At 35.3% G+C, this 27,278-nt stretch overlaps 1 protein-coding gene across 1 annotated transcript in view; it reads left to right on the forward strand.

The window, feature by feature from the left end:
• Positions 1-27,278, forward strand: part of LOC142338286 (uncharacterized) — a 263,519-nt gene that overhangs the window by 99,466 nt on the left and 136,775 nt on the right. Inside the window, exons 6-11 of the mRNA XM_075388005.1 lie at positions 12,751-13,052; positions 14,468-14,709; positions 15,570-15,815; positions 19,137-19,338; positions 19,783-19,980; positions 25,931-26,128. Coding sequence (XP_075244120.1) covers positions 12,751-13,052; positions 14,468-14,709; positions 15,570-15,815; positions 19,137-19,338; positions 19,783-19,980; positions 25,931-26,128 — 1,388 coding nt within the window. The remainder of the gene's footprint in view (positions 1-12,750; positions 13,053-14,467; positions 14,710-15,569; positions 15,816-19,136; positions 19,339-19,782; positions 19,981-25,930; positions 26,129-27,278) is intronic.

Here is a 27,278-nt window from a genome sequence, read left to right on the forward strand (position 1 = left end):
GCCGCTAGAGTCAAAAGAATCGCAAAACCAACGTAATTGCTGTTGGGTTGCTTTACACATAGTTGCTTCTAGTTTAACTTTATAATTTCTTTGGTAGAGAGTGACTCGTGCTTGATTAGTGCTAATTTTATTAGGGCGAATTTCGCAAGGTGCTACTTTGTTGAGAGAATACATCTGGTTTGAGATCGTTTTTGAGCAATCAAAGTGGTTAACATGAAGGTTAGGAGCTGTGTTTTCATAGATACTCATCTTTTCAATTGGTCTGGCGTCAGTGAAAGACGTTAAGAGTAATTATGCTAGAAATATGATAAAGATCAAGTATCTTGCAGAGCAAGCAGTTATAACACAGAGAATTGCGAGAGGTATTATAGCAATAATCTTAAGAAACTGAACAGAACGAATTTGGTTTCCTATGTAGGTTAAAAAATATTATATTTTTGAAAGAAACGCTTTCTTATCAGTAAGTTTTTCTTTAAAGAACTGGTCTTTAATCAGTGATAGTGGCATACGGACGTTGCGTTTTGACCAATTTAATAGCTTTTCCGGAGGCTCTAGTAATTTAAGGTACGGAATTTCTTCAGGTAGACAATTATTTCTATTTACGACACATTCTATGAAGTGTGGGTGAGAATCGTTATATTCAACTAGGAATTCTGCAATACGCTGAGCAATTTCAGATTCAATATCAGTTGCTACAGGTAGGAACAGAGTTAAGCAAAGTAATATAAAAATAAGCATTTTGTAACTTACGTTTATTACGTCGTCTATTGCTGGTGATTTCTTGATTTCTCCGTCTTCCATTTAATAAACGAAGACAGTATAAGGTGAGTCTAACAAATTCAAGTTAATATTATCCGTGAAAGTAATCTGATATTTTAGCTCGTGAACGTGAGCGGGATTATAGGGTACCCAAATTATGACAAACTTTGCGTTATTTTCTGATGTTACGAAGAATGCAACTGTTCTCTGTTGATTAGAAACAAAACACTTGTCAAGTGATACAGTTTTATTTCCGAATATCAATATTTTGTGTAGGAGGAATATTCTAATATACGATAGCGGGTCGAATGCAAGGGCAGTAAGAACTTGTGTTTCAAGGGAAGGTGGTAACATAGATTAAGGGTCCACAGTAAAGGGAGCTTCGATGATATCAAGGTCTATTTCGTCTCTGTTGTTCAATTGAAAATGAAAGCGTTCAATATGTTGTGGTTTGTTAGGGGTCCAACAAACAATTATTTCTATGTTTACAAACTGGTCTTTAACGAAGAAAATAACAATGTTTTCTTTATATGAAATATATGATCGATCAATTTTTGCTGACTTGTTATTATATTTCAGAATTTTATGTGGGATGTTGTAAGGACTGTAACAAGTTGAGAAAGTTGTTCTTAAAGCTATAACCCAATAATCGTTTAGCGGAATATTCATTGATCAGTTGGTGGTTCTAAAACCAAACAAGGGACATTTAAAATGTCTAAGTCAACTAGGCTTGAAGAATGAATTTGAAGTAATAAACTGTTAAGTTGCTGAGGGTTATACTTTCCCCAGAAGACAGCAACAGGGTATTCGTTAGAGTTAGTAGCAAAAAATACTACAGTTCTTACTTCGTTAGAAATTTGACAACTGGTTAAGGTGTTAATTTCACAATTAAATTTCAGCTTTTGATTGGCTTTAATGGAAACTTTCACAAGTGTATCAGGGTTGATAGAAAGAGAAATAAGAAAATCATTTTGGTCGAATGAAACTTCGGTCATAAATTAGAATTGATCAGCTTTAAGGGGGTTCTAATTGTGTTATTCAATGTGTTAACTGGTGATGAAAGTGTTTATTGTAGGTAGTGTTTGTTGGGTTTTAGAAACTTTCTGAATTGTCAGTCTCTAAAGAGTTATAAACTCCTGCTATAGTTACTGACTGAGAATTGAATTGAGAATTAATATTGAACTGAGATACCTGGTATATGTGTTGTGGGGATGTGTTGTGACAAGTATTTGCTGGTAGTCACAATTTGGAAGGCTTGAAAACTTTGCTAAGTTTTCTAAGTTTATTAGTTGAAATGGGCAAAATGCAAAAAGATAGAATTTGGGACAGAGAGAAAGAGAGAGAGAGAGAGAGAGAGAGAGAAAGAGAGCTGATTTTGTGAGAGAAAGAAGTGATTGATTTCAGAAGGTAACTGAGAAAAGTGATTTTGAATTTGGGTAAGGCTCTTAAATAGTGGTTTTCAGGCTTAAGTTACCAAATTTTGTGTGCTCTGAATTGTTTGCTCAAAATCTGATTGGATGGTGATTAATCTTGAATACTGCTGTCACGAGCGGTCCGTAAAGTAGTTTAAAACACGAAATAAATACTCGCGCTTCGAATGGTGCCAAAATTACTGCGCTGCGATTAGCGGTTCGCTTGGGGTTTTGTAATTTTCATTTTCTGATTTGTTTGCTCAAAATCTGATTGGATGATCACTAGCCTTGACTGGTGCTGTCATGATTGGTCCGGAAAGTAGTTTAAAACACGAAACAAATAGTCGCGGTTCGAATGGTGCCAAAATTACTGCACTGCGAATCGCGGTTCGCTTGGGGTTTTGTAATTTTCATTTTTTTTACGGATGCGAAAATTGGGTTACTCTGGTGTTTCAACTTAAACTTAAAGAAAGGTTTCAACTAGTTGTGCATGGAATGTTGGGCGGGAAAATTGATCAAGCTATAGCTATTTCTGACGGTTGAGTAAAGTTTGCGCTTAGGTGACATAATTCTTACGAGGGGGATTTAAATTTGCGGTTAGTTATTTGTTGATAATTGCTCTAATGTTTATTTTAAACATTCCTTGGGTGCTTAAGCTAGTAATGTCAGCTCTTATCTTTTGTGCACTCCTGACTAAATGTGAATTAGTATGGGTTATATAGCTTGCAAGGGACAAAATTCCGTACTTAAGGTATTTAACTTAGATAAGTTATTTGCTCATGTGGGACTTGTTTCTACTTAGCAGTGCTTTGGGTAACATGTGTTTTCAGCGATAGTTTGCAATAAAAGGTTTGTGTAAATGTTGAAAGTGTATGAGTATCAAACATGTAGAGAAGGTATGTGTGTGTAACAGCTTGCAATGGTGATTAATTGCGTACTTTATGTAAGATTTGTGTTGAGTGGGCTATTTGCTTTTTGCCTTAAACGTTCATACTATACAGTTGGATCTCTTACTCAAATCTTTAAACTATCTCTGATTTCTTTAACCTTCTGATTTTTCATTTCTAACTTTCTTTCTTTAATCCTTAAACTTTTGTTCCTTCTTTTTCTTAATCTTAGTTCCTTCTTTAATTTGTTTCTTCTTAATTTTCTTTTCTGTTCATTTCTTATTTCTTTTCATTTCATTCTTCTTATTATTATGTCTCATATGCATATCAATTTTTTGGAACCCGATCACGATATGCAGGATGAATTGGATCGTGCTAAAGTTGAAATCAGCAGAAGGGGGCTTGAGCTTACTTCCACCACGGGATTTAGGAAGATGGTTAAGAGTTATTTCTATCGGAAATATATCAATCAGGAGGTCGCCGGATTGGATGCTGACGTTTTTCTGTTCTTCATGTCGGAGGGCTATAATGACCTAAGGGTGATTTTGGGAGATGAAGAAGTTCACGCTCTAGACAGGGTGAGTGTCATGGAGAAACCATGGAGGCGGCGTGACATTCAGTGTGTGTCCGTTGAGACCTTAGAAGTTATCGATTTCTTCCTGGGCCTAAATGTGAGTATCTGTTGATTTATTACTCAGAATAACTGTTTGTTGTGATGAGGCCTTTAGGGGCGTTCGGAGGAAAGAAAAATAAAAGGTTTTTAAGGTAGTAGAAAAAAGAGGGGAAATGTTTGTTAGCCAGAGTGATAAGGAGAAAAAATTTTCGATTTCAGTTCTTCCAAAAATTCTTTGTGGGGGACAAAGTGGAATGGGTGTGGGAAGAGCAAGAGGCCCTAGCGAAGCAACTCTGGGCTCTTCACTATGCGTGGTGGGATCCGGAAGTTGGTCCCGTGCTTCAAGGAGCATATAAGATGCTGAGGGAGCTGAAACTTCCGGAGTGTGCCATCTTCAAGTGTGACACGCTCAGGAGCGCTGTGCTTAAGAACCTGCTAAAGGACTTTATGAATATGCGGGTATGATTTTAATTTGTGGAGATTTGCGCTTATATGGGGTTTGTGCGCGTGATATCTTAACTATGTAAATATATTTTTATTTTATTTTTGGTGCGTGGTTACGCTTTTTAATATAAAAGCTATTATTTGAAAAGAGATTTTGTGTCTCTATTTCTTTTTGAGTTGATGTAGTAAGTCAGAAGGAATAGGTTCACCAAAAAATGTAGGTGCTTTTCTATTACGCTGAGGTCTGCTCAATACTTCATTTGCGTCTGGTAAATTAGATATATTAGGTGATGCTGTAGGTGTAGGATTATAAGGTGATGATGTGGGGCTATTATGCAATGCTTGGGGGAATAATTTGCGTGTAGCTTTAAATTTACTAGTATTATCAGGTGGTGTAGAAAAATTTTCTTGCTGTGGGCTATTAGGTGAATACATATTTTGCATAGGGTAGCGGGTTGAAATGCGTGGGGGTAGAAAATTAGAAGAGCTTGTGCCTTGTATATGCGTAGTATTATCTGCTCGTGTTTGTAGCGATTCTAAGCCTGAATCTTTTGTTGGAGTAGCCTCAACGTTAATTGTTGGCTGTAGTGTAGTACTAGGATTAACAGTATATTGTGTTTCTACTAAGGGCCACTGCGAAATAGCAATATGCTGTGCGCCTCTATAAGCATTAGATTTGGATATATTATGCTTATTATATCGAGTATAATAATCATCCGTATCGTCTGGGACTATATAGTTCTCAACTAACTCTTGTATTTTTTCTTCTTTCGGGTAATAAGGTACTATATGATTTCTATGCACGGTTTTCTTCTCATTTGTTTTATCATGTTGGATTTCATATGTAGTATTTGTTAGCATTCGTTGCACAGTGTAAGGGCCTGAGCGTAGCTCTTGTAGCTTTTTAGACTTTAGTAGTCCTTTAGAGCGATTTTCTAGTAGTACTTTTCTACCTTCAGGTATAGGCTTTCCGAGTTTGAATCTATTTCTATACTTGTCCGCTTTATTCGTAGTTTGTCTACATTTAGTGTAGGTATCCGAGTATATTGTTTTAAATGTATTCTCTTGCTTTAACATTTCGTTAGATAATCTGTTTTGTAACAATTTCTCTATCTTTTTGTTATTACAAGTTTCTTCACTATGTGAGTGTGGCGGTAGATTTTTACAATACTCTGATGTGCTTTTCTTTTGATTATCTCGTAGTAGTCCTTACTTTAGTGATAAGGGTATATGCGGTTTCGTTCCGAATAGTATTTCATAAGGGGTATATCCCGTACTGTAGTCTACTGCAGTATTGTGTGAAAATGCAAATTTACTAGCGTACTCGGACCAATTAGATCCACTTTTACTAATAAAATGTCTTGGGTAATTGGTCAAATGTTTATTTTGTACTTCTACTTTGCCGTTAGTCCACGGTGAATATGCAGTTCGGGGGCATAGTGTAATTCCCATTTCGTTTGTGTAGTGAACGAAATCATTACTAATAAAAGCATTGCCGTTATCATGTACTATTTGTTGCGGTATACCAAATGTAGTTATAAATTTCTCTAGTTGATTTACTGTTTCGAGAATTTCAGCATTCTTGCTAGGATATACTTGTATAAATCTAGAGAAAGCGTCTACTATTACAAGACAAAATCTATTTCCTTTGCTAAGTGGTCGTAGTGGACCTTTATGATCAATATGAAGTGTATGTAGGGGTATAGCTTCTAATTGTCCCCATGGTTCTAAGGGTGCTTCGTTCAAGTCTTTGCGTGCTGACTTATTAGTTTGGCAACTTAAGCAATCTAACATTAACATTTCAATCCATTTAAACATACCGGGCCAATAGAAATATCGCTTAACTCTATTGTAAGTTGTGCTTTCTGCTCTATGACCACTAAGTTCATGCGTATGTGCGACTTCGAATATCTTTATAAATAGTGAAAGTGGTGCACATATCCTAACGTCAAAAGAGCCGTCTTCACAAGGTTCGGAATAACAGAGTAAATCATATTGATTCTCTAGAAACAACAAGTTGAAATTATTCCTATAAGTTTGTAGTGCTTTAGATTGTTTAATAATATAGTCCTTTTCTGGAGCTTTGCCTACTTTTAGCCAATCTCTAACTTTATTTATCACGGAGTCGTTTACTTGTTCTTCAAGAATATTATCGGTGTCAAGATTAGCGTCTTTGCAAAATCTGTAACTTTAGCTATTAAATCTAATGTATCTGTGTGGACATCCTTTTCTGAGATGTTTTGAAAAGCTTCTGGTTCAATAAGTTTCTTAAATTTTGTCCGTCTGATATAGTCGGCTTTAGCAGATTCTAATTGTTCAATAAGTGAGTTTTCAATATTACCTTCTACTAAGTCTAACCAATCTTGGTCATCATAACCTTCTCGGTCATCACTTATTTCAGCTATTTCTTCTATCTCGGAATAGTAGTGATTATCATACTCGCTAGTTAGTTCTGAAATTATTTTCTTTATTTCATTTATTTGTGTGCCGTAGCGAAAACAATCAGAGAAACTGTTTATAGCATTACAGTGTTCTTTTATGTAGTCTGGTGCATCATCTACGCTAAAGTCACCTTCATCATTTATATTAATAAGTTTCTTTCTTTCGCCTTTGACTTGAGCAATCATTGGATAACAGTCGTTAGCTGATGCGTCCTTATCGTCCTGACGCAATACAGAGTAGTTAACTTCTTTTCCGTTAATATGAAACTTTATATATTTAGGTATCACTTTGTGTTCTAGTTGATAAAGTTTAGCATCTGCTAAAGAAACGTTTCGGCTAAGAATGTCAGGTAACGCTAAGTTTTTGCCTTCTGTGGATATAATTTGCAAGTTTTGGAACTTAGTTATTACAACTTGATACTTAAAGAAGCGATGTGACATTTGTCCTCGTCGTGACCAAAGAAATAGAATTGGTCTGTGATCACAATATAGGTAAATTGGAAAAGGGGATCCAATAACATAAAATTCATATGTTTGTAATGCAGATATTATTCCGCATAGTTCTCTATGTTGAGGGGACATCTTTTGTTCAGCTTTATCAAATACTCTCGAGTTTGCTGAAATCATACGTTTTCTATCAGGAAAATCTTGTATAAGAACACAACCTGTTCCTAAATTAGATGAATCAGCATGCATATGAAAGGGATAGTCATTAGAAGGAAACGCGTTAGAAATATCATGACAGAATCTTTGTTTAAGGTCTGTGAAAACCTTTTCGTGTTCTGGTAACCACTTGAATAATGTTGTATCTTTAGTTAAGTCATATAGAGGTTTTGCATCTATGTGAAAGTTCAAAATATAGGTATGATAGAAACCCATCATTCCTAAAACTCTTAAAACTTCTGTTTTCGATTCTGGCGTTTTTAGGTTTCTAATATCATCTATGCGCGAAGCAATAGGCGATAGTCCGTCCTTAGATATAACATGTCGTAGAAATCTCACTTTTCGTAAGAAAAACATTGTTTTATCGGGGGCTGCTTTAAGGTTTGCCCTTCGAAGCAAAGAGTGATACTCTCTTACTATTGTGCACATTTCTCGCTTATCTTAAGCTTGTAATAAAGTATCGTCTATGTATGTTATGGCTTGTTTACGTTTTATAAGAGGTCCAAATGCATAACGCATTAGTTTGCTAAAGAAACTGGAAAATGGTTTAAGACCATAAAATCCTACTTGATAGGTGTACTGTCTGCCTCCTACAATAAAACTTGTAACCTTCTGTGTATCTTCAGTTACTGGTACTTGATTATAAGCCGATGACAAATCACTACTTGTAAATATAGTTCCGGTTATTCTTGTCATTAGAACGTTTAGTGGTTCGTGTGGCCAACTAGAATTACTTGTATCAGTTATAGAGTTTAGGTATCTAGCATCAATGACTAGTTTTACATAATCCTTCTTAGGTAATATGATGACGGGATTGACAAACCAACTATTCATATCATCGTTTTCATTGAGTTCTCTGATTATCCCTGCTTGAATTAATTCGTCCATTAGTTTTTCTAATTTATCTCTGAGATGAATGGGTATTTTGCTTGGTCGTTGTTTTTTAAAGGTTGCGTCTTTCTTTAGGGGTAAATGGAATTTATGTTTAGTTTTGCCAATATCATACTTATGATGTGAATAGACATCATTATCCTGAAGTTTTATTTCTAGCAACTCAAACAATTCATCATCAGTCAAATCACTTTGCGTGAAATCAAAATTATCTAAGAACCTTTCTAGATACTCTATGTCTTGAACGGTATTTCTGTTTTGCTTAATTACAAAATCACTAACTGTCTTGTTTATGATTCGGTTGCTTTGTAGTTTATCTCTAAATCTAGGAAACTGTTCGTTGACTTTAGGTCTACATAACTCTTTTGCTTCGGTAGAGAAGTCTGTGGCTAGTTCTCTCTCATCTTCTTTGCATTTTTCTATTAACTCACTCTCAATAATTTCGAGCACCTCTTCCTGTTCTAGTGTATTGGTTTCTACTTTTTGTAGTTTATCAATATCATCTTTGCTTGTATACACATAGATAGTTATTCCTGAATTCTTAAATGTTTGTTCAATTAGAGAAGATATCTCTGTCCAATCCATTCCGTCTAAACCACAAGCTATTTTTGGCATCGCTATACAGCGTAAATTTAGTCCTAGTGCATGATCTCTCATAGCAAGTAGTGTTGTTTTGATTGTATCAATTGTTGGCTTTTCATAATGATTAGCCTTAGTGATGAGATTATATACTAAGTTATTATCTGCTCTGAAAGTTATTATGTCACCTATATCACAGTTTCTACTTTTACAGTAGTCCTTTAATAAGGGTATTCTTTTGGAGATTGTGTTAGCAAAACCTTTTCTCATTTCTGCATCTGAGGATTTCGTGTGCGCTATAGGCATATTAGAGTCAAATATAGATTGGGTACGAAAATCTATATATCTAATGCAAGAATTAGTTTGGATTTGCTGTCCTTCTTGTAAATTGTTTACTACTGTGTTCAGTATGAAGCAACTGTTATAGTCCTCACTTTCGTTTAGTATTGTACTTGTAAATTCGGCACAGTTTTTGATATTGTATCTTTGTATAGGTTTGTCAGTTATATCACACATAGCATAACCTATTATTCCTCTATTTATCTGTATTGGGTGATTCTTTTGATTCTCCATAAATATGGGTAGAAATTCTTCAGGTTGTGGACAAAGTGTGTTCACAAAGACTAGGTCAGTTTTTGCAACGTTAATATGGGGCATGAAATATGTTCCTGGTGGAAATAAGGCTTGACTGGGGTGCTTTTGCTTATGCAATTGTGTACTTTTCTGTTGTAGAAAGATTGGTTGAGCTATGTTTAAAGCAGTCATCTCAGTTATGTATGGGTAATCTTTCTCATTGTTGAGTGAGCCGTAGCAAATTAGGTTTCTCTCAGTTTTTAATTCTACTGCGGGGATATCGAAGTGAAGTGCTCTTAAAAACAAATGACAAAAATCAATATCTATTATGTTCTGTCTCTGTTCTTTAGTAACGAATACTTTATGGGGGACTGTATATTTACCGTCAGTTTTGAAGCTAGATTGAATAGTTGTTTAGCCAAGCATTCTGATTGATGAACCAGTATATGTTTTTGAATCACAATTTGTATTTTGTAAAAGCAAATTTTGTCCAAGGTTTACTAGTGCAAGGTATGTAGGATGATTGATAATAGTGCAGGTTGATCCTGGGTCAATCATGAATTCTACTTCTAAACCACTATTATTTTTAATGTCTCCGGTGGCAAAATGATATAAATTGAGATAAATTCTTGACTTAGTACTACTTTCTTTAGTAGCGTTCGGAGACTTCAAAAGTTTAAAGGAAAGAAGTCCGTTATAGCATTTACGTAGTCATCGTCGCCTTCAACGAAACTTATTTGATTTGGTTGTTGCTGAATATTGTTGGGTTTTGGTTGTCTTTGTTGTAGATTGTTATTTCTATTTGGTGTATAGAAGCTAGCACTTTGTTGTGGCTGTTGCTGTTGTAGTGGTGATGGTGATTGTTGTTCAAGATTTGGTTCATTATTTCTATATGTGTTTTGCTGAGGGAAGGTTTGTTCGTATGGTTGAGTGAATCTATTGCCATAACTGCTGAAAGATGTATTTTGTGGTTGATAGTTAGGCTTGTTGAACCTAGGATTATAGTTTGAGTAGCCACCTCTTAGTTGATAGCCTTGGTTTCTAGGACCATTGAATCTTGTATTGCCTCGGTTATTCTTTCTGTAATCATTAGAGAATGTTATATTTGGCCTTCTTGGTTCAACAAGTTCCTTTCTCAATTTGTTAACGCTATCATCTATCTGTTTCTTTGTGCATCTAGAGATGGAATGACCATTGCTTCTGCAATAATCACAGAATCTAGTACTGTTAGGTCTGCCTTTTATGTTTGGGTCTCTAGGCCTAGAAGTATCTATAGCATTCACTTCATTGCTTTTGAAAAGACTGGTTAAATCGTTAATTTTGCTCTCGAGTGTTTTAAGTTTATCTATTCCTGTAGCTCCACTAGATTGTGTTGTTACAGAAAATGTTAAGTCTTTCACAACTAAGTGATCAACAAACTGTGTCCAAGTTATTGAAGGATTCTCAATGAGTTTCTCGTGCGCTTTGCGTTTTAAACCTTGTGGTCTTAGTCCTCTTGTAGCAAAATCTATGTATTTCTGACTTCGTTGTCTTTGTTGGATTTCTTTTTCTTTCCTTATATTGTCATCTCCTGCAATACTTGATGGTATCTTTTCTGGCCAACCTTTATCAACTCCACTCTTTATTCTATGTAGATAGTTCTTTATTAGTTCTCCTTCTTGCCTGAATGTGTTTTCAACCTCAAGTCTAAATCTAAATTGGTCTCTACCGTCTGTGAATCTTTTTATAAATTCATCTTTTAAAGTATTCCAATCTGTAGCATCTGTGACTTCACTTTCAAACCATTCTAGTGCTGTATCAGTTAAAAGTGAGCCGAATAAGGATTTTTGCCTTTTATCATAGCTAGTTTGTGCAGCGGGTGCTGTAGGCCTAGTTCCTAGTGAAAAGAGTATTTTGTTTTCTACAGAGTTCCAAAAGGAAGTGGCATCCTGATTAGGATCATTGCCTGAAAAAGATACAAGTGAAAGATTTGGATGTGTTATGGGAGTTTCAGGTGGGGTAGTAACGGCGGGTGTAGGAGTACTACCACCAGGACTGGTCATTGTTTAAAGGACTGAAGTTATTGTATTAAAATTATTAAGAACAGAGGAATAGTTTAAATCAAAATCAAAAAGGGATTTTAGTGAGAAGCTCTTTGACTAGTAACTTACACAAGTTAATTTAATGGCTTTTCTACAATAAGTGAACAAGTTAAATTTAGGCAGGCTTCTCTGATAGTTTAAATGAACAAGTTAAATTAAGTTGCCTCTCTCTATTAAATGAACAAGTTAAATTGAAGTAGCCTCTCTGGGACCACCATTTATACTACTGGTCCGTACATTAGATACTTAAACGACGGGGTTAATCGCGGGACCACATGTATAACTTGAGAGTTCAACCCCTAGTTCTACTCTTGGTATATAGTTAAGTATTAAAGAAAGTTAAATGCAAATATGAATTAATAAGTTATGTTAAACAGCATCAATTATGAACCGAGCATGAAGGAATAGAATAATTAAAGTTGTTAAGACTGAGATAGCACTAGATAGTACAGGTTGAATTATTCTAAGTTAACTTGTAACTTAGATAGAGTTTAAGAGATATTAAATTATAACTTAGAGTAGTTAAGTTTAACTTACCTGATTTCCAATTTTGTGCTAAGTTAATATTTTATGACTTAGAGTTCTTAAGAACCAGTCACAAAATATTCTAAGTTAGAAAAATATCTCAAGTAAGTTGAGATTGAGCAGGGGAGCAATACGGGAGTATGATTTTAAATCAGAAGTTATCGGGGACCAAATTGTGTTGGTAGTTGAGCGTGCAAGCTCCTTTTATACTCGCGGACACGTGGTTCTCTAGTATCCTATTGGATAGAGATAACAGTGTCGACAGAGTTACCAAGGTTAAGTTGGTGTTCTCTGTGTGGCGTGATAATATCACGTCATAGTATTCTCAGTTTTAGTTAGTGATCTTAAAATAGTAGCTTATTCAAAACTACTTAGTAATTTGTTCACACGTTAAAATGGACTTTGTCCAAATCAAGTTTGTGCTTCACGCACTATAACGTAAGTTCTCAAAATAGCACTAAGATTATCAAATAGTGTTACTGAGTGTAGCACACTTCAGTACAGAGGCTATCTTTTCGTTCATACACCAGTTTTTTTTAAAATGACTTGAATTTTTTGTGTTTTTCCATCTGTTCCTCATTTGATAGACAATTATGCCAAATTTGTGGACGAGTGGGGTCGGAACCTTATGTGCGATTGCACATTACCGAGCCGCCTTGTTTTTTTTTTTTAAATTCAAGGAATTGTAATATACCTTTTTCTATTATTCTTCACATCTCAGACTGTTCAGTTTGTGAGCATCTGAGCCAACTTTTTCTCACTATCTCCCTGCCGCCGTACTTCAGCTTTGCTATTAGAACCTTAAATCCTTGGAGTGGTTGGATTTTAAACTTTTACAATTTGTAATACCAGCAGCAAAATAACGAAACTTTTTCTATTTAGAAAGATGATTTGCCAACTGAAACAAATGAAAGACCAATCAGTCATCGCCTCACCCAACTGCCTGGCAGGCACTACCATCGGCAGTACCACCACAACAGCTGAGGTCAGGAGCTTCACATTCCAATTACCAACCAACACCAACCACCAAGTGGTCACCAACAACCCCAAAACCCCATCCCCCACTCAAATGCTGAAGGGTGATGGGCCAGGAGGGGGTGCTGTGTGTGGAGGCAGTCCCACCAACATCTCCTACTCATCGGACCCTGGATCAATGATGGAGTTGAATGACAACTACTCCCCAGGTATGTTTTGATGTCATTATTAAATTCTAATGAACACTGCTCAAAAGTGCGTAATGATTGATTTACTTCAAATTTTCTGAACAAAAACAGCTGAACAAAAAAGTTTTTAAGAACTTTTTTTGCCACATAATAATTAATAATTGTTGAATTTTTCAGAGTACATAACATTGGCACTTGCATGAACTGCAATACGGTAGTCTACATCGATGATTCACACGTACCAAGTTTACCTTATTTTTTAAAGTTTTTGCGTATATTTTACTCGTATTTCATAACGGATTTTTGGAAAGAAGCAAATGCAAAAAAAATATTTTGGTGAGCGATTCCAAGTTTACCTATTTTATAAACTTTTTGCGTATATTTTAATCGTATTTCATAACGGATTTTTTGAAAGAAGCAAATGCAAAAAAATATTTTGGTGAGCGATTCCAAGTTTACCTATTTTATAAACTTTTTGCGTATATTTTAATCGTATTTCATAACGGATTGTTGGGAAGAAGCAAATGCAAAAAAATATTTTGGTGAGCGATTCCATATTTTATGTAAAGGAAAAAGATTATGAAATGTTTCCCCAAAATATTTTTGCATTTATCATGAAAAAGAGAGGAGCAAAATTAGAATTAGAATAGAGGAGCGCAATTAGTAAGGCTACCATTCAATACATATATCAACTGGCAGAAATGTCTGTCACCAATTTCATAAATTGAATTCTAATTGATCTTAATTTATTACTACAGAATCTAAAAGAGTTTCTAATCTGTTTCTAATTGACCCAAAGCAAACGAGAAAATCATTCTTTTTTGCCCAAAACAATTTCACCCTTTTTTGTTTATCCCCAAACTTTATCCCCCCATATCTTTTTAGTTTCCTCCATAATCTACTCTAGAACTTTTCAAACAACTTAGTTTTTTTCAAGAGATGCCAATCGAGCGGCATTTCACCTGTGTGGTTATCCCACCGACAGGTAACAGTTACAGCACACTTAATTATTAATAAAAATTTGTTTGAGCATGTCCATTTTTCAAAAAATATTTGTTGAGCATGGATATTTGTCAAATATCTTTGAATTTTATAATCCTGGGTCACGGTTTAGCAGTTAGGATATGCAAGAAATGAAGTGAATGAGCCGAATCTATTTTTTCCACCGCATTGTTTACAGCTCTTCAGACAATAATTCCTTAGAAGTATTGCGAGAATTGTGCTCAAAATGGGGAAAATTAGCGGAGACATTTTGTTGGGATGAATACCGGTGAAATATTTACTTTCACCGCTTAAGAATTTCTCTCAGAAATTTGCCTTTTCAACGCAATTCTTAGATTTTTGCTATTTTTAGTGCTGACTACTCGACCCTGGATGATAGAAGAAAGTACGCACTATGTTATCTAATTAATGTGAGGTGAGCACTCTTGTTTAAGTGTGTGAGGTGCAGACTCGTGTGACAACAGTGAATGAGAACGAGTGTGGCCTGTGTGGGTGTGAGTTGGACACGAGTGCAGCAGAGCTCATGTCTCACAGTCTCTCCACCCTCACATCCGCCATCTTCTTCTCCGCCTCCTCATCCTCCAATGACGTCACCAGACATCACAGCACAACCTCTGGCACCTCTGCCACGTCATCTGTATTCATGCCCGGAACCGCTTGTGCTGACTGCCAGACGGTAATAAACACACGTCATAAAGTCATACAAAATTATGAAAGATAGAAAATTCCCAGTCGAATTCCGACGGTTGTTTTGAAGATCCTGCAAGATTCCTGCCAAATACTTATCTTGCAAGTTGCAAAATAACCGTAGTGACGAAACTTTGCGGAATAATAAACGCAACACATTCCACGAAGCAATTACATTATATAGTGCTTTTTTGGCACTTAGCTGCAAGATACTCAAATAAATTAGAATAATAATAATAAATTGTTCATTTTCTGTTATCGAGCAACACAAAAGAAGTTTATTTACTGTGCACAAAAAATATGTACAATGAAGTTCAACAGAAAAAAGAGAACACCATTAGATCATCAGACGATCCGTTTTCAGGTGCCTCACAATGTAAGAATATCAAAGAACTGTTGATTACGAACCGAAAGAAAATTACTATAGTAATTGAACTATAAATCATGAATGGTTAAAACAAAAAAAAATAAAAAAGAATGCCTCCTCGTTTGAGCGTCGTTGTTTTTTTTTGTTTTTAACCTTTGTTGTCTAAAAGTGTTGCGGATGAGTTTCTATAAAGCTAAAAACTACTATGTAAAAATTTTCATCTTTTAAACTCTGCTCTTTCAGTTAAAATAAACAATAGAAAAGTAGAAATCGAGTTTGCTGGTTGCTTCCAAAATATTGTGGCTAGAATTCCTAAAAGTTTTTGTTTCTCAGTTAAGAAGTAAAATTTAGTGGCCAAAAGAGACGCACTGCAATTCGGTACACGATCTGAAATGATTAGGACGTTTGCACATATCTTCACTTTTCTACATCAAAGTTCAAGATCTTTCAACTGTTGGATAACAGAAGACTTTTCTTTTCAGCGTGTGTGTTCTCAATGTATAGTCAAGGTTTTTATACCACGTGGTGGAAGTGACTCCAGTGCCAGTGGTGCCAACCACCCCATGTCTTTTGGGGGAGTTGGCGGGGGTGCGGGTGGGGGCTCCTCTAGCAGTGGACTAGGGGGAGGGGTGGGTCTGATCAGCTCGGCCTCCTCTCTTGTGCCAGCCGCCTTCACCTCCCACTCCAACTCAGTCAACTTGTGCAAGCTTTGCGCTCATCAAAGAGAAGTGAGTTTTGGGTGTGTTAGTTTCGATATAAGGAGCCGAGGCTACGTTCTGAGATTCTCTTATGGAAAGTCACATCCTCTTTTTTTCGCGCGATTAATTATGTGATTTTCCATGTGTTTAAGCGTATGACGAAAACGGCCTGGTTTAATAGAAATTTCTCTCTCCGTCTTAAATTTCTAGTTGTCTTCATGAAAAGCCATAAACAAAACGAATATGAAGATTATAATGAAATCGTGTCTTTCCCATTTTAGCCCCCCCCCCCCCATAAAATTATAGCCCCCCATTATGGTATAATTACCATGATGGGGGGAGGGGGCTATAGGTTATCTGACCACTAAGCTGGGGGGCTATAATGGGAAAGACCCATGAAATCTTTTTGGGTTGCGATTTTCATGTTTCATTCTTATTGCTCCACGATTACTTGTAATGGGGGAATTATATTGCAGATAATTTTTTTCTCCCGCCAAATTCTTCTCTGCTCACTCTACTAAGATAAGAATGGTACCATTTGAAATCTCATTAAGTGGAGAATAAAAATCCAAAAAGAAAAGTCAGTTGCCGCCGCATTAACTTGGCCTTGGTGACCGACTGCATTTCAACTGAAAAGCCCGAGAGTTTTATTTGCAAAAGAGGACTTAAGTCCCTAAGACAGCCAGGTTCGATTGTCTTGTACAAGTGTGTGCTGAAGTTCATGTTTTAGAAGGCATGAATTTGAGATGGAAGGGAAGTTTTCGAAACCAATTTTCAAAACTTTTCGTCTCAAATTCATCGAAACTTGAGGTCAATCAAAGTTCAAACTTTTGAGGTGCAATTAAAGCTTTTTAATTGCTCTCAAACAAAGTTTGTAGCAATTATATCAGCCCTGTGGTCTTTTTAATGCAATTTTTTGCTTGAATGATTTTTCGTCTGACCCTTTTGACTTCTTGGCCTCAAAAACTGGATAGACAGGTATCACTCGGGGAGCATTAAGTTCTCTTAGAGCCTTACGCCTAACCAGTCTAGGAATGCGCTTCACCTAAACTGTTTTGAGGCGACAATTTCATGGTGTGAAGGGCGGTTTTGAAGCTTGAGAGCTTAACCCCCACTCACCCCCTTCCCTCCTCCCCCCCTCCCTTTTTCACGCCCTCCCTTTTTCACGCCCTCCCTTTTTCACCCCCTCCCTTTCTCACCCCCTCGCCCACTCACCCCCTCCCTCCACTCAGCCCCCCACTCACCCCCAGTCCAGCCTCCTTTACTTGGCGGTTTGGACTCACTTCTAGTCCAGCCTTCCCAATCAGTTGACCCCCTCTCAATGCTTGCATCTCTCAGCCCCAGCTGGGCACTACCAAGCCCAACCGCCCACCGGTTGTTTCAGAGCAATTTGCTTGACGCTAGTCGGTTAAGCTACAATAATTTTTTGTGGTATATGTGTTCACAGTGTAACCTTCAATGAATGAATTGTAGAATGTTGCCTTTTCGGTCTTATTGTTTTATCTTCCTTTTTTGGTTTTTTGGTGCAAATAAAACATCTCTGGAACTGAGAAATTGGACGAAAAGGTTATTTCTCAAACTGGAATCTTTTTATTGCTACTAAGGTACTAAACGAGTTGACAACAATGAAAACGTCTGATAGATCCGATCCAATTGTGTCCTCTTTTTAATTCCTCAAAACGAATGCCCACTCGAAACGATTAGGTGAGGAAGCGGTTTTAGTTTTGCAACTAGTCAAATGAATCTCTTTCGGTAAAATATGAATCAACCATGCTTTAAACACAATCTTAAAATTTTATGAAAATTTTTGATTATGGAGAAAAAATGGGGTTTACATAAGCTGAAATAGGTCGTCGGTTCATCAAGGAATGTCTACAGCAATTGCGATTGTCGGTTCAATGGGTATTGATGTAAATTCAAATAATATTTACCGAAAAAAGTTAGCTGAAACTGGAAAGTTGGCGAAAAAGGAAGAAACAGTTATTATAGAGAAAAAACAAATTCAAATTTACGGAAAGAAAAGCGTCAAAGATAAGAACAAATTAATCTTCGCTTCTCATTTGCAAATATTGCCTTACCAGCCTTCATTTTAAGAAAACTGCTACAAAATGAAGCAACAAGGATCTATAAACTGCTGATTTTGGACTCCGATTTCACAGACTTAGTAGAAAAATTGAGTTCATATCAACAAACATATTCAAGCAGAAAGTAGATGACAAATTGAAAAACAATGTAAAAAAATTATGAACGTAGCCAATTTAGGGCCAAAAATTGATTCGATTTGATCAAGATTCTGCTACAAAGAATGCAACTCTGATTAAAGAACATACTGACTAGTCCAAAAGAGCAAGCACGAGACGAACCTACGTTTAATTCCTGTTGTGCGAGTTTGTTTGAAGTTTGAAGCAATTATTGTAAACGTATTGGTCTTTTGGATCTTTTCCGTCTGTGCGCCCAGTACGTTATGCACCACCGGTTACAGATCACGTGTTATTACATAGTAATTCAATGTGTAAAATGTGGCACCTGCGTCTTGGGGGTGCAAAAGGAAAAGATCCGGCCTTTTCAACGCAAAATTTTCGCTTGACCGTTTTGACTTGTCGAGTGACTTTTGCGCGTTGACATTTTTTGTTTTGCGTGATCTGGTTTCTTTCTCTGTCACAAGTATCAGCAGCTGAACTCAAGTAGCGGCAGTTCACTACTAAAAGTCAATTGAAAAATGCGCCAATTTTGCTGTACTTTGTTTACTTTAAATTTTATTAGTGGTATATAGTAACCTCTAATGACGTCATTTGAAGCCCTTTTGAGTAATTTTTTACCCCCCCCCCCCCCAACGTCGCAATTCTCATGACGTTTTGTTTTTTAAGCGGTGCTAAGGTAGAAAATAGCTTTTAATTCATTAATCTGTGAAAAAATGCTAAACACTTTGAAAGGCTGGAAATGTCTTCTTGATTATCAAATCAATCTGTAATTGACTTTTTGGTTAATTTCCTGATTTCAAGTTTGGCAACAATGGCATATCTTTTTTGTCATTTTTTTTACCTTCGTTAATGTTTTGGAAGTCGGACGAGTCTTCTCGTTTTTTCAGTCTTATTTTGCAATCTCCAGTTTTGAGATGATAAATAAATCTAAATACTTGTGATAATTAGTTTTGACGATGTTTGGTGTGATAAAAAATTGATGAGAAGAACGGCAAAATATGTTTTCAGTTTTGATTAGGTTGAACCATGCTCGGAGTTAAAAAGAGATTTTCATTATCAAATTAGAGATAACAGTTTGTTTCGTCATTCTTGGAGCCATTTTTGCATTACATATCTGAACAACCATATTGAACCATGATCTTTTGTTTAGACATGGAAGAAATCTGGCGCGTGGTTTTACCACGAAATCCCAGCGTACATTCTACCACCAGTGACGTCATTGCCACCTGTCCCTCCCCTCTGTGCCCTTTTGGACAATGGAAACAATGGCAGTAATTCCCTGAAGAGAACTAACTCGGACAACTCCCGTCTCCTACTCTCTGCTTCATCCCACAGTGTATGCAGTGTATCAGGCTAGTACACACCTTAAACTTCATGAAACAATCAGGTGTATTTATTTGTGAACAATAATTTGATTACGAGTCGAAGAATTGTGGGAATAGTCTCCACGTATTTTTCACGTTCTCTCCACTCACTCTTCTTTTCTTCAGCATCCTTAATTTTGCCCTCATTTCTAATGACCAACAAATAGTGCAATCAATATCTGTCTCAGGGTAGCATCACAGTGCTTTTTATAGGATTTATCTAGAATATTTAGGATTTAACTAATATTGAGTCCCATTCTGCGGTATATCGTAATACAGCCCTCTGTGTGTGCTCTATATTGTAAAAACGAGTAAGATTCACGGATGAGATGCGTCGGAGAATCATGTGCAAACGCATGTTGCTGACATCACAACCTTAGAAGTTCTGATGACCTTGAACTAATAATGAGATAGATATTTTGTTCTTTGAAGGTGGGAACCAGAACCAAAAAGGCGGCAGTGGAGGTAGTGGTAGTACTGGGAAGAAAGGGAAGAAGTGTTCAGTGTCTGCTCTAGTATTGGGGTCTCAATCTGCAGACAAACTGACTCTGTCCAGTGAGAGTCTGTGCAGTAATGCCTCCTCCTCAACTAACAGACACCATCAGAAAGACACATCACGTGGAAGAGACAGTGAGTAACCGGGATACATATTAAAAGAAAGCCGCGAGCGACTTAATGACGTTTACTACCATCTACGTTTACAATTTGGCTCATTTTCAAAGCTAGGAGGAACAATTTTTTGCTCAATGCTATTTGTCCTCGTCTATATACACGTGCTACGTTCTGCCCCACGGACAAGCTAACAATTTCGTCATAGGCGAGCTACCATGCACTTATTTGAACCATACATTTTATTGAATTTTACTTTGCAAATTTGTTAAACTTTTCTTTGCAACGTAAGCCTCCACCACACAAGCCGGACGTACAAAACAAATAATAGGAAGCAATATATTAATCCATTTGAGTGTCTAAGCTATTTAATTTAGCAAAAACCCCAAAATTTCTCCGTTTCTTTAAAAAATTTTCAGCGCTAAATTGCTCACAAGTTTAACAAATATTTCGAACAAACGTTTCTATCAATTTTTTCCTGGAAAATATATTTAGAATTTTTGATTCATTACCGGCAAAACTATTTTTTCCTTCCCCTTTTCTTAAAAATTTTCTGAAAATATATTTTGCGAATTACAAACAATTTCACTGACAAAATGAACGTCCGAAAACAAAACCAAGAAAATTGCTCACTTTTAAGATAATGGCTATTACATTTCCGGAGGTAAACAATCATTTTTCAGAAAATTTGCCGACAATTACGCAGTAAAGCTGCTAAATCGTCTCTCTAGTGATATTCAGAAACACATATAGCTTAGGGTTTGTCAATGTATTTATTTTCTTTTGGCGATTGAATATTATCGTTCTGACAAATAAGGAACTTCGAAAATATCCTTATTACAATTTTTTTTACTTTGTAAACCTTTTTGAGAGAAAAAGTGGTACAAACATTGTCCAACATAACCTTCGCAAAAAAATATTAGTTCTAATTAAACGTTAGTTAAAATTCCTTTACTGCGTATGCGATTTTTTTGCATGACTGACCGTAATTTTTTTTCTCTCTTGAAAACTATTGTACCAACAGAAAATGACTTTTTAACTGAAAACTTTTTGATTGTTAGATGTTCACTTCCTGTGAAATATCAATTGCTGTCAAGTTGTTGCAAGCAGGAAATAACTTTTTCTGAGGAATAATAATTTTTGCCTTGTTCGTTTGGCAGATTTTTAAAAACTATAGGAAATGGAGTCTATTAAAAATAATAGCTGTTGAAAGTTGTGAAATAAAGCAATCGAAATTTGATCTTTGCAACCAAAATTTTTGTAGTGTAGTGGATAAAAATTGGAACGAGAGTTGTGACAATCCCAGTTTTTTTTGCGCTTTGTTGCTGCTAGAAAGCTTGCTTTAAATACATCAACAGCCGGGTGATCAACTTTGTGTCAAATTGATTTTTATTATTTTCAAAACAAGTATTCGGATTAAAAATCTAGGGGTTCGGTACTTTTCTTCTAAAAAATAAGAATATTTTTAGCGGACTCCGGAAATCTTGTTAGAAGGTCAATAGAACTTTTTGAGCCATATGGTTTGCAAAAAATGTGTTCATTGTGCAATTTTTTCAATAACTTTGAAAATACACAAAATTTTAAAAAATCGAACTCTAGAGACGACACAGAAAGTTAAATTGGCTAGTCGATATGTTTTTGGAGCAGTAGTAAAAAGTTGGAGGTCAAAGTTGGCACTTTTGTTGTTGTTTTTTTTTTCAATCCCACCAATTCAAGTATGAGTTAATGTTCTTCAATTTTGAATCTCAACCTCATCGCAGCTTTTCAATTAATTCAATTCTTGTCAACTTAATTTAATCAATACTATTTTTTAAAAAAAATTTAACGTCACCATTTTCATTTTGTTTTAAAGAAAGTAAGTGTTTGCGAATTCAAACCATTTCGCTGAAAAAAACATTACCGTAGCAAAACTTCGGAAATTGCTAACGGCTAAAATTGTTGGTTGCCGCCGTTCCTCCGGTAAACTTTTTGGACACTCTGTTAAAATGTAAGTTCGAAACTTAACAAAAAATTTGGAAAGTTGGAAAATTTTAGTGAGCTATATAAACGGATTTAGCTTGCAATTCATCATGGTGTTTTTTCTTTTTTTTTGCTTTAAAATGTTATCATTTTTGAAAGATAAGGAATTTTCAAAATATCTTTTTTGAACAATGTTCTCTTTTTATGTTTTTTTTGTCGAGAAACTAAAAGGAGGAGACATTCATCTAGTTATTTTCCTATCTTGAGTGTAAAAAACCTCTGTAAATTTTTTTAATTGGATTTTCGGTTCATTTAGCTTTTTTCCTTTCATACAAATCTAACCTTATTTATTCATCTTTAGGCTTTTTGCGAATGCTATTTTTTTGAATGACTGACCGTAGTGTTTTTCTCTCCACTGAAAACTTTTGTAGCAACGGAAAATGACTTCTTAACTGTAAAATATTTGAACTGTTTAGTTCATTTGAAATGTCAATTACCGTCAAATTTTTCCTAACAGGAAATAACTTTTCGTGATGAATAATACATATTGCGTCGTTCATTTGACAGATTTTAAAGAAAAATAGGTATTGAGTCCTTTTAAAAAATAACTCCTTCCCCCATTCTTATAAATATTTTGATAATAATTTTTGCGAATTACAAACAATTTCACTGACAAAATGAACGTCCGAAAACAAAACTAGGCAAATTGCTAACTGTTATGATTTTGGCTATTACCTTTCCGGAGGTAAACAAACTTTTTTCAGAGAGTTTGCCGACAATTACGCGGTAGAACTGCTAAATCGTCCCTCTAGTGATATTCAGAAACACATATAGCCTAGGATTTGTCAATGTATTTTTTTTGGCGTTTGAATATTATCGTTTTGACAAATAAGGAATATCAAAAATATCCTTATAACAATATTGTTTACCTCATGTTCCCTTTTTGAGAGAAAAAACGGTACAAACATTGTCCAACATAATTATTGCAAAAAATTATCAGTTCTATTTGAAAGTTAATTGAAATTGCTTTACGTGGATTCTCAATACATTTAGCTATTTTCTTATTTTTAGAAATCTAACCATTTTTATTCATTGTTAGGTTTACTCCGAATGGGAGTTTTCTGCATGACTTACCGTAATTTTTTTCTCTATTGAAAAACTATTGTAGCAACAAAAAATGACTTCTTCACTGTCATTTTTTTTTGATTTTTTGCTGTTTAGCTCCTGCGAATTGTCAATTGCTGTCAAGTTGTTGCAAGCAGGAAACAACTTTTTCTGAGGAGTAATAATTTTTGCGTCATTCATTTGGCAGGTTTATAAGAAATATAGGAAATGGAATCTTTCTAAAAAATAGGTGTTGAAGGTTATGAATTTAAGCAATCGAAATTTGATCTTTGCAACCAAAATTTCTGTATAGTGTAGTGGATAAGAATTGAAACAAGATTGCTGCTAAAATGCTTGCGTCAAATATATCAACGACCGGGTGATCAACTTTGTCTCCTATTGATTTTAATAATTTTCAAAACACGTTTTTGGATTAAAAATCTAGGGATTCGGGGTTCGGTACTTTGCTTCTAAAAAAGAGAATATTTTTAGCGAAGTCCGGCAACCCCGTTAAAAGATTAATAGAAAATTTTTCAGCCATATTATTTTGCAAAAAAATGTGTTCTTTGTCCAACTTATTTTCAATTACTTTGAAAATAAAAAAAATTTGAAAAAAAATCAAATTCTAGAGACGACACAGAAGTTTTAATTGGCTAGTCGATATGTTGTTGGAGCGAAAATTTGGATGTCAGAGTCGCCTTTATGTTAGTTTTTATTTCATTCCCGCCGAATAAAGTATGGGTTATTGTTGTTCAATTTCGATACTGAACATCACAACTTTTCAATTTAATTCTATTCTTGACAACTTACCTTATTCACTACTTGAAAAACGGCCTCATTTTCATTTCGTTTTAAGGAATATATTTTTTGTTAATCGCAAGACATTGCGCAGACAAAAATACTACCTTAGCAAAACTTTGGAAACTGCTAACGGCAAAAAATTTTTGAACACTGTTCCCTGTTTTGCTTTTTTGTCGAGAAACTAAAAGGAAGAGATATTCATCTAGTTTTTTTGCTATCTTGGGAGTAAAAAGTGTTTGTAAATCTTTTTATGTTGATTTTCATTTAGCTTTTTTCCTTTTATGCAAATCTAACCATATTTTTTCATTATTAGGCTTAAAGCGAAAGCGATTTTTTGATTGACTGACCTATTTTATTTCTCCGTTGAAGAAATTTTGTAGCAACGGAAAATGATTTCCTAACTGAAAAATAATTGACTGTTTGCTGTTTAGTTCATGTGAGATGTCAATTAAAGTCAAGTTTTTGACGGCAGGAAATAATTTTTTGAAGCAATAATAAATATTGCGTCGTTCATTTGAGTGATTTTTAAGAGGTATACGAAATGGAGTCCATTTGAAAATAACTCTTGAAAGTTGTGAATGAAAGCAATCGAAATTTGTTCTTTGCAATTGAACTTTTTGCATAGTTTTGTTGATAAGCATTAAAACAAGGGTTTTGAAAATCCCGGATTGTTTTCTTGCGCTTGGATGCATTTTTACTGCTAACTTGCTTGCTTTAAATATATCAATGGTTGGGTAATCAACTTTTTGTGAACTTGATTTTTTTATTTTTCAAAACACGTTTTTAGGTTAAAATTCTAGGGGTTTGGTTGTTTTCTTCTACAAAAAAGAGAATATTTTTTGATGCAGTCCGGCGATCCAGTTAGAAGGTCAATAGAACATTTTGAGCCATATTACTTGCATATAATAGCGTTCTTTAGCCAATTTTTTTTTTAAAATGAAAAATTCTGAAAAAAATAGAATTCTAGAGACAACACAGACGTTTTAATTGCCTAGTTGATACGTTATTGGAGCAGGAGGAGAAAGCTGGAGGTCAAAGTTGCCCCTTCTTTTAATTTTTTTTCAATCCCGCCAGATCAAGTATTGGTTAATGTTCTTCAATTTTGCTGCTCAACCTCATCACAGCTTTTCAATTTAATTAATACTGACAAAAGATTTTCTACGGCCTCGTTTTAAAATTTTTTAAGGAATGTAATTTTTTCGGATTGCAAACCATTTCGCAGAAAAAAATTACTACAGTAGCAATACTACGGAAACTGCTGACGGGTAATATTTTTGGTTGCCGCCTCTCCTCAAGTAAACAAAATTTTTTTGGACAGCTTGTCAAAAGTTTGGCTTAATTTTAACATTATTTGGAAAGTTGACAACATTTAGTGAGCTCTATAAGCGGATTTAGCTTGAAATTTATCATAGCGTTTATTTTTTTTGCATTTAAATGTTATCGTTTTTAAAAAATAAGGAATTTTAAAAATATCTTATTAGAACACTGTTCTCTTTTTATGCTTTTTTGTCGAGAAAAAAGAGGAAGAAACATCCATCTTTTTATTTTCTTATCTTGGGTATAAAAAGCGTCTTTATACCTTAGTAGTAGGTCTTCCGCGATGAGCGTTTCATTTTGAATGATGATACAAAAATAATAGCTTTTACGGTAATCAAAAACCAGCTTCCTCGCGGACCTCAGATGCTTGATTCACAAAAAGTCTCAGAAATAATGTAGCTGTTTTTTACAGATTCTAAAATGTATTTCTTGTAAAAGTGATTTTGCTAAACTTTTGCATATTTGAAGCAGGCTTTTGATTTTCGGTGGAAAATTTCAATTTATATATTTCTAAAAAAAATCGAGGATCGAGGAATCTGCTGCTACGTGATGTTCACAAGACGCGAAATTCAGCTTAGTGACGGTGACCTGCTTCGTCACAACTTATACGATAATTTTATTGACAGAACTTGAAACATAATTCTAATGTCGCATATATTACTTTGCATCATTGCCTATATTCATTGCCATTTACTTTTTAGACACAAAATAGTTGAGTTCACATTACTTTATGAAAAGTTTTTAAAATTGAGTCAGATCTAAAACAAGTTTTAACTGGTGTTTATTTCAGTGATGGAGAAACTGCTTCACACTGATACGAGTGACACTAGTGACGTCGACTGTCCCCTGCCAGACATCCTGGGATCGGGGGCTGCTGGTCGTAGCATGATGAAGTCGCCAGCTAGGAAGAGTCTCAATGAGATCACCCACCCCGAGATGTTCAATGCTCAACAACAGCTGGTCCTCATGCCAGATGGAACATTTGTCAGTGAGTAACTAATCACAATCCACTAAATTATATAGAAAATCTCAATTGACGTGTGGAACCTAAGAGGTGTCAATGTGTCTAAAGAGACCTCAAACAACAACTCTTCCTTCTTTGGCCACGCAAAGCCGTAACTGTTAATTTTCCTTTAGCGGGGTTACCACCAGTTGTTTTATCCCTCAATCAAAAGCAGCTTCATATTTATGAACGTTGAAATATTGTTGAACAATATTCAAAAATTCTTAAGAAAAATTGAAAGAAAAATCAAATAAAACTTTAGATCAATATCTGATTGGTTAACAATTTGTGTCGCCGGAATTGTTCCGGATAATTTAAGAAGTTGCCTATTTTGCCTAATTTAGACGTCGTCGAGCTTCCAGAAGGTTAGTAATGCAATATGGCGCTTTTCTGAAGTTTATAACGTTCTAACTTATCATAACCAGCAGCTCTCTACTTCATCTTGTGTGCCACTGTTCATTAAATTGTCTATTGGCGTTGCGCTGCAGTGTATCCTTCCGCTAAGTATTGCAGCGCAAATTCTAACCATCGCTGAATCTAACCATAGCCTGTAACTAACCTGGTCTTTACTTGGGTTTTGGAAAAATATTGTCAGAGCTGGCAAATAAAATAATAACGAAGGGACAGAAACTTGATACAGATCGCGGACATCAGCGTTATTTAGAGTTGTGCTAAAAAAAACTATTAAAGAGTGAGAATAGCAACCCGTACCCAAGGTTCAGCGACAATCAGTACTGATTCAGAACAATTTCAGAAAAATTTCAAGTTTTAGTACTGATTCAGAAGGATTTGAGAACCAAATGTGAAGTGTTTTCTGAATTTCTCTGAATCAGAGAAGAATGCTGAGAAAATATTCAGTATTCTTTTGAATCAGAAGAAATTTCAGAATGAACCACTGAATGGCTCTGAATCAGACAAATTCAGTGCAAAATGTGACATGAATTAGACTCTCACGCAGTACTGAATATGTTAGGTACGGGAAGCAATTTGTGAGTTTAGGTCTCTGATTAAAGTTTTGAATAACTAAATGTTGTCATAACTAACAGTTTTGTTTAAAATTGGAATCAGTAACTACCCAGCTTTGATCTGTTCTTTGACAATTTGGAACGGAAGTAAACAGGGCTCTTTTTAATTG

The sequence above is a fragment of the Convolutriloba macropyga genome, chromosome 1 (assembly GCF_964194025.1).
Source record: "Convolutriloba macropyga chromosome 1, txConMacr16.3, whole genome shotgun sequence".
Classification (NCBI taxonomy): domain Eukaryota; kingdom Metazoa; phylum Xenacoelomorpha; order Acoela; family Convolutidae; genus Convolutriloba; species Convolutriloba macropyga.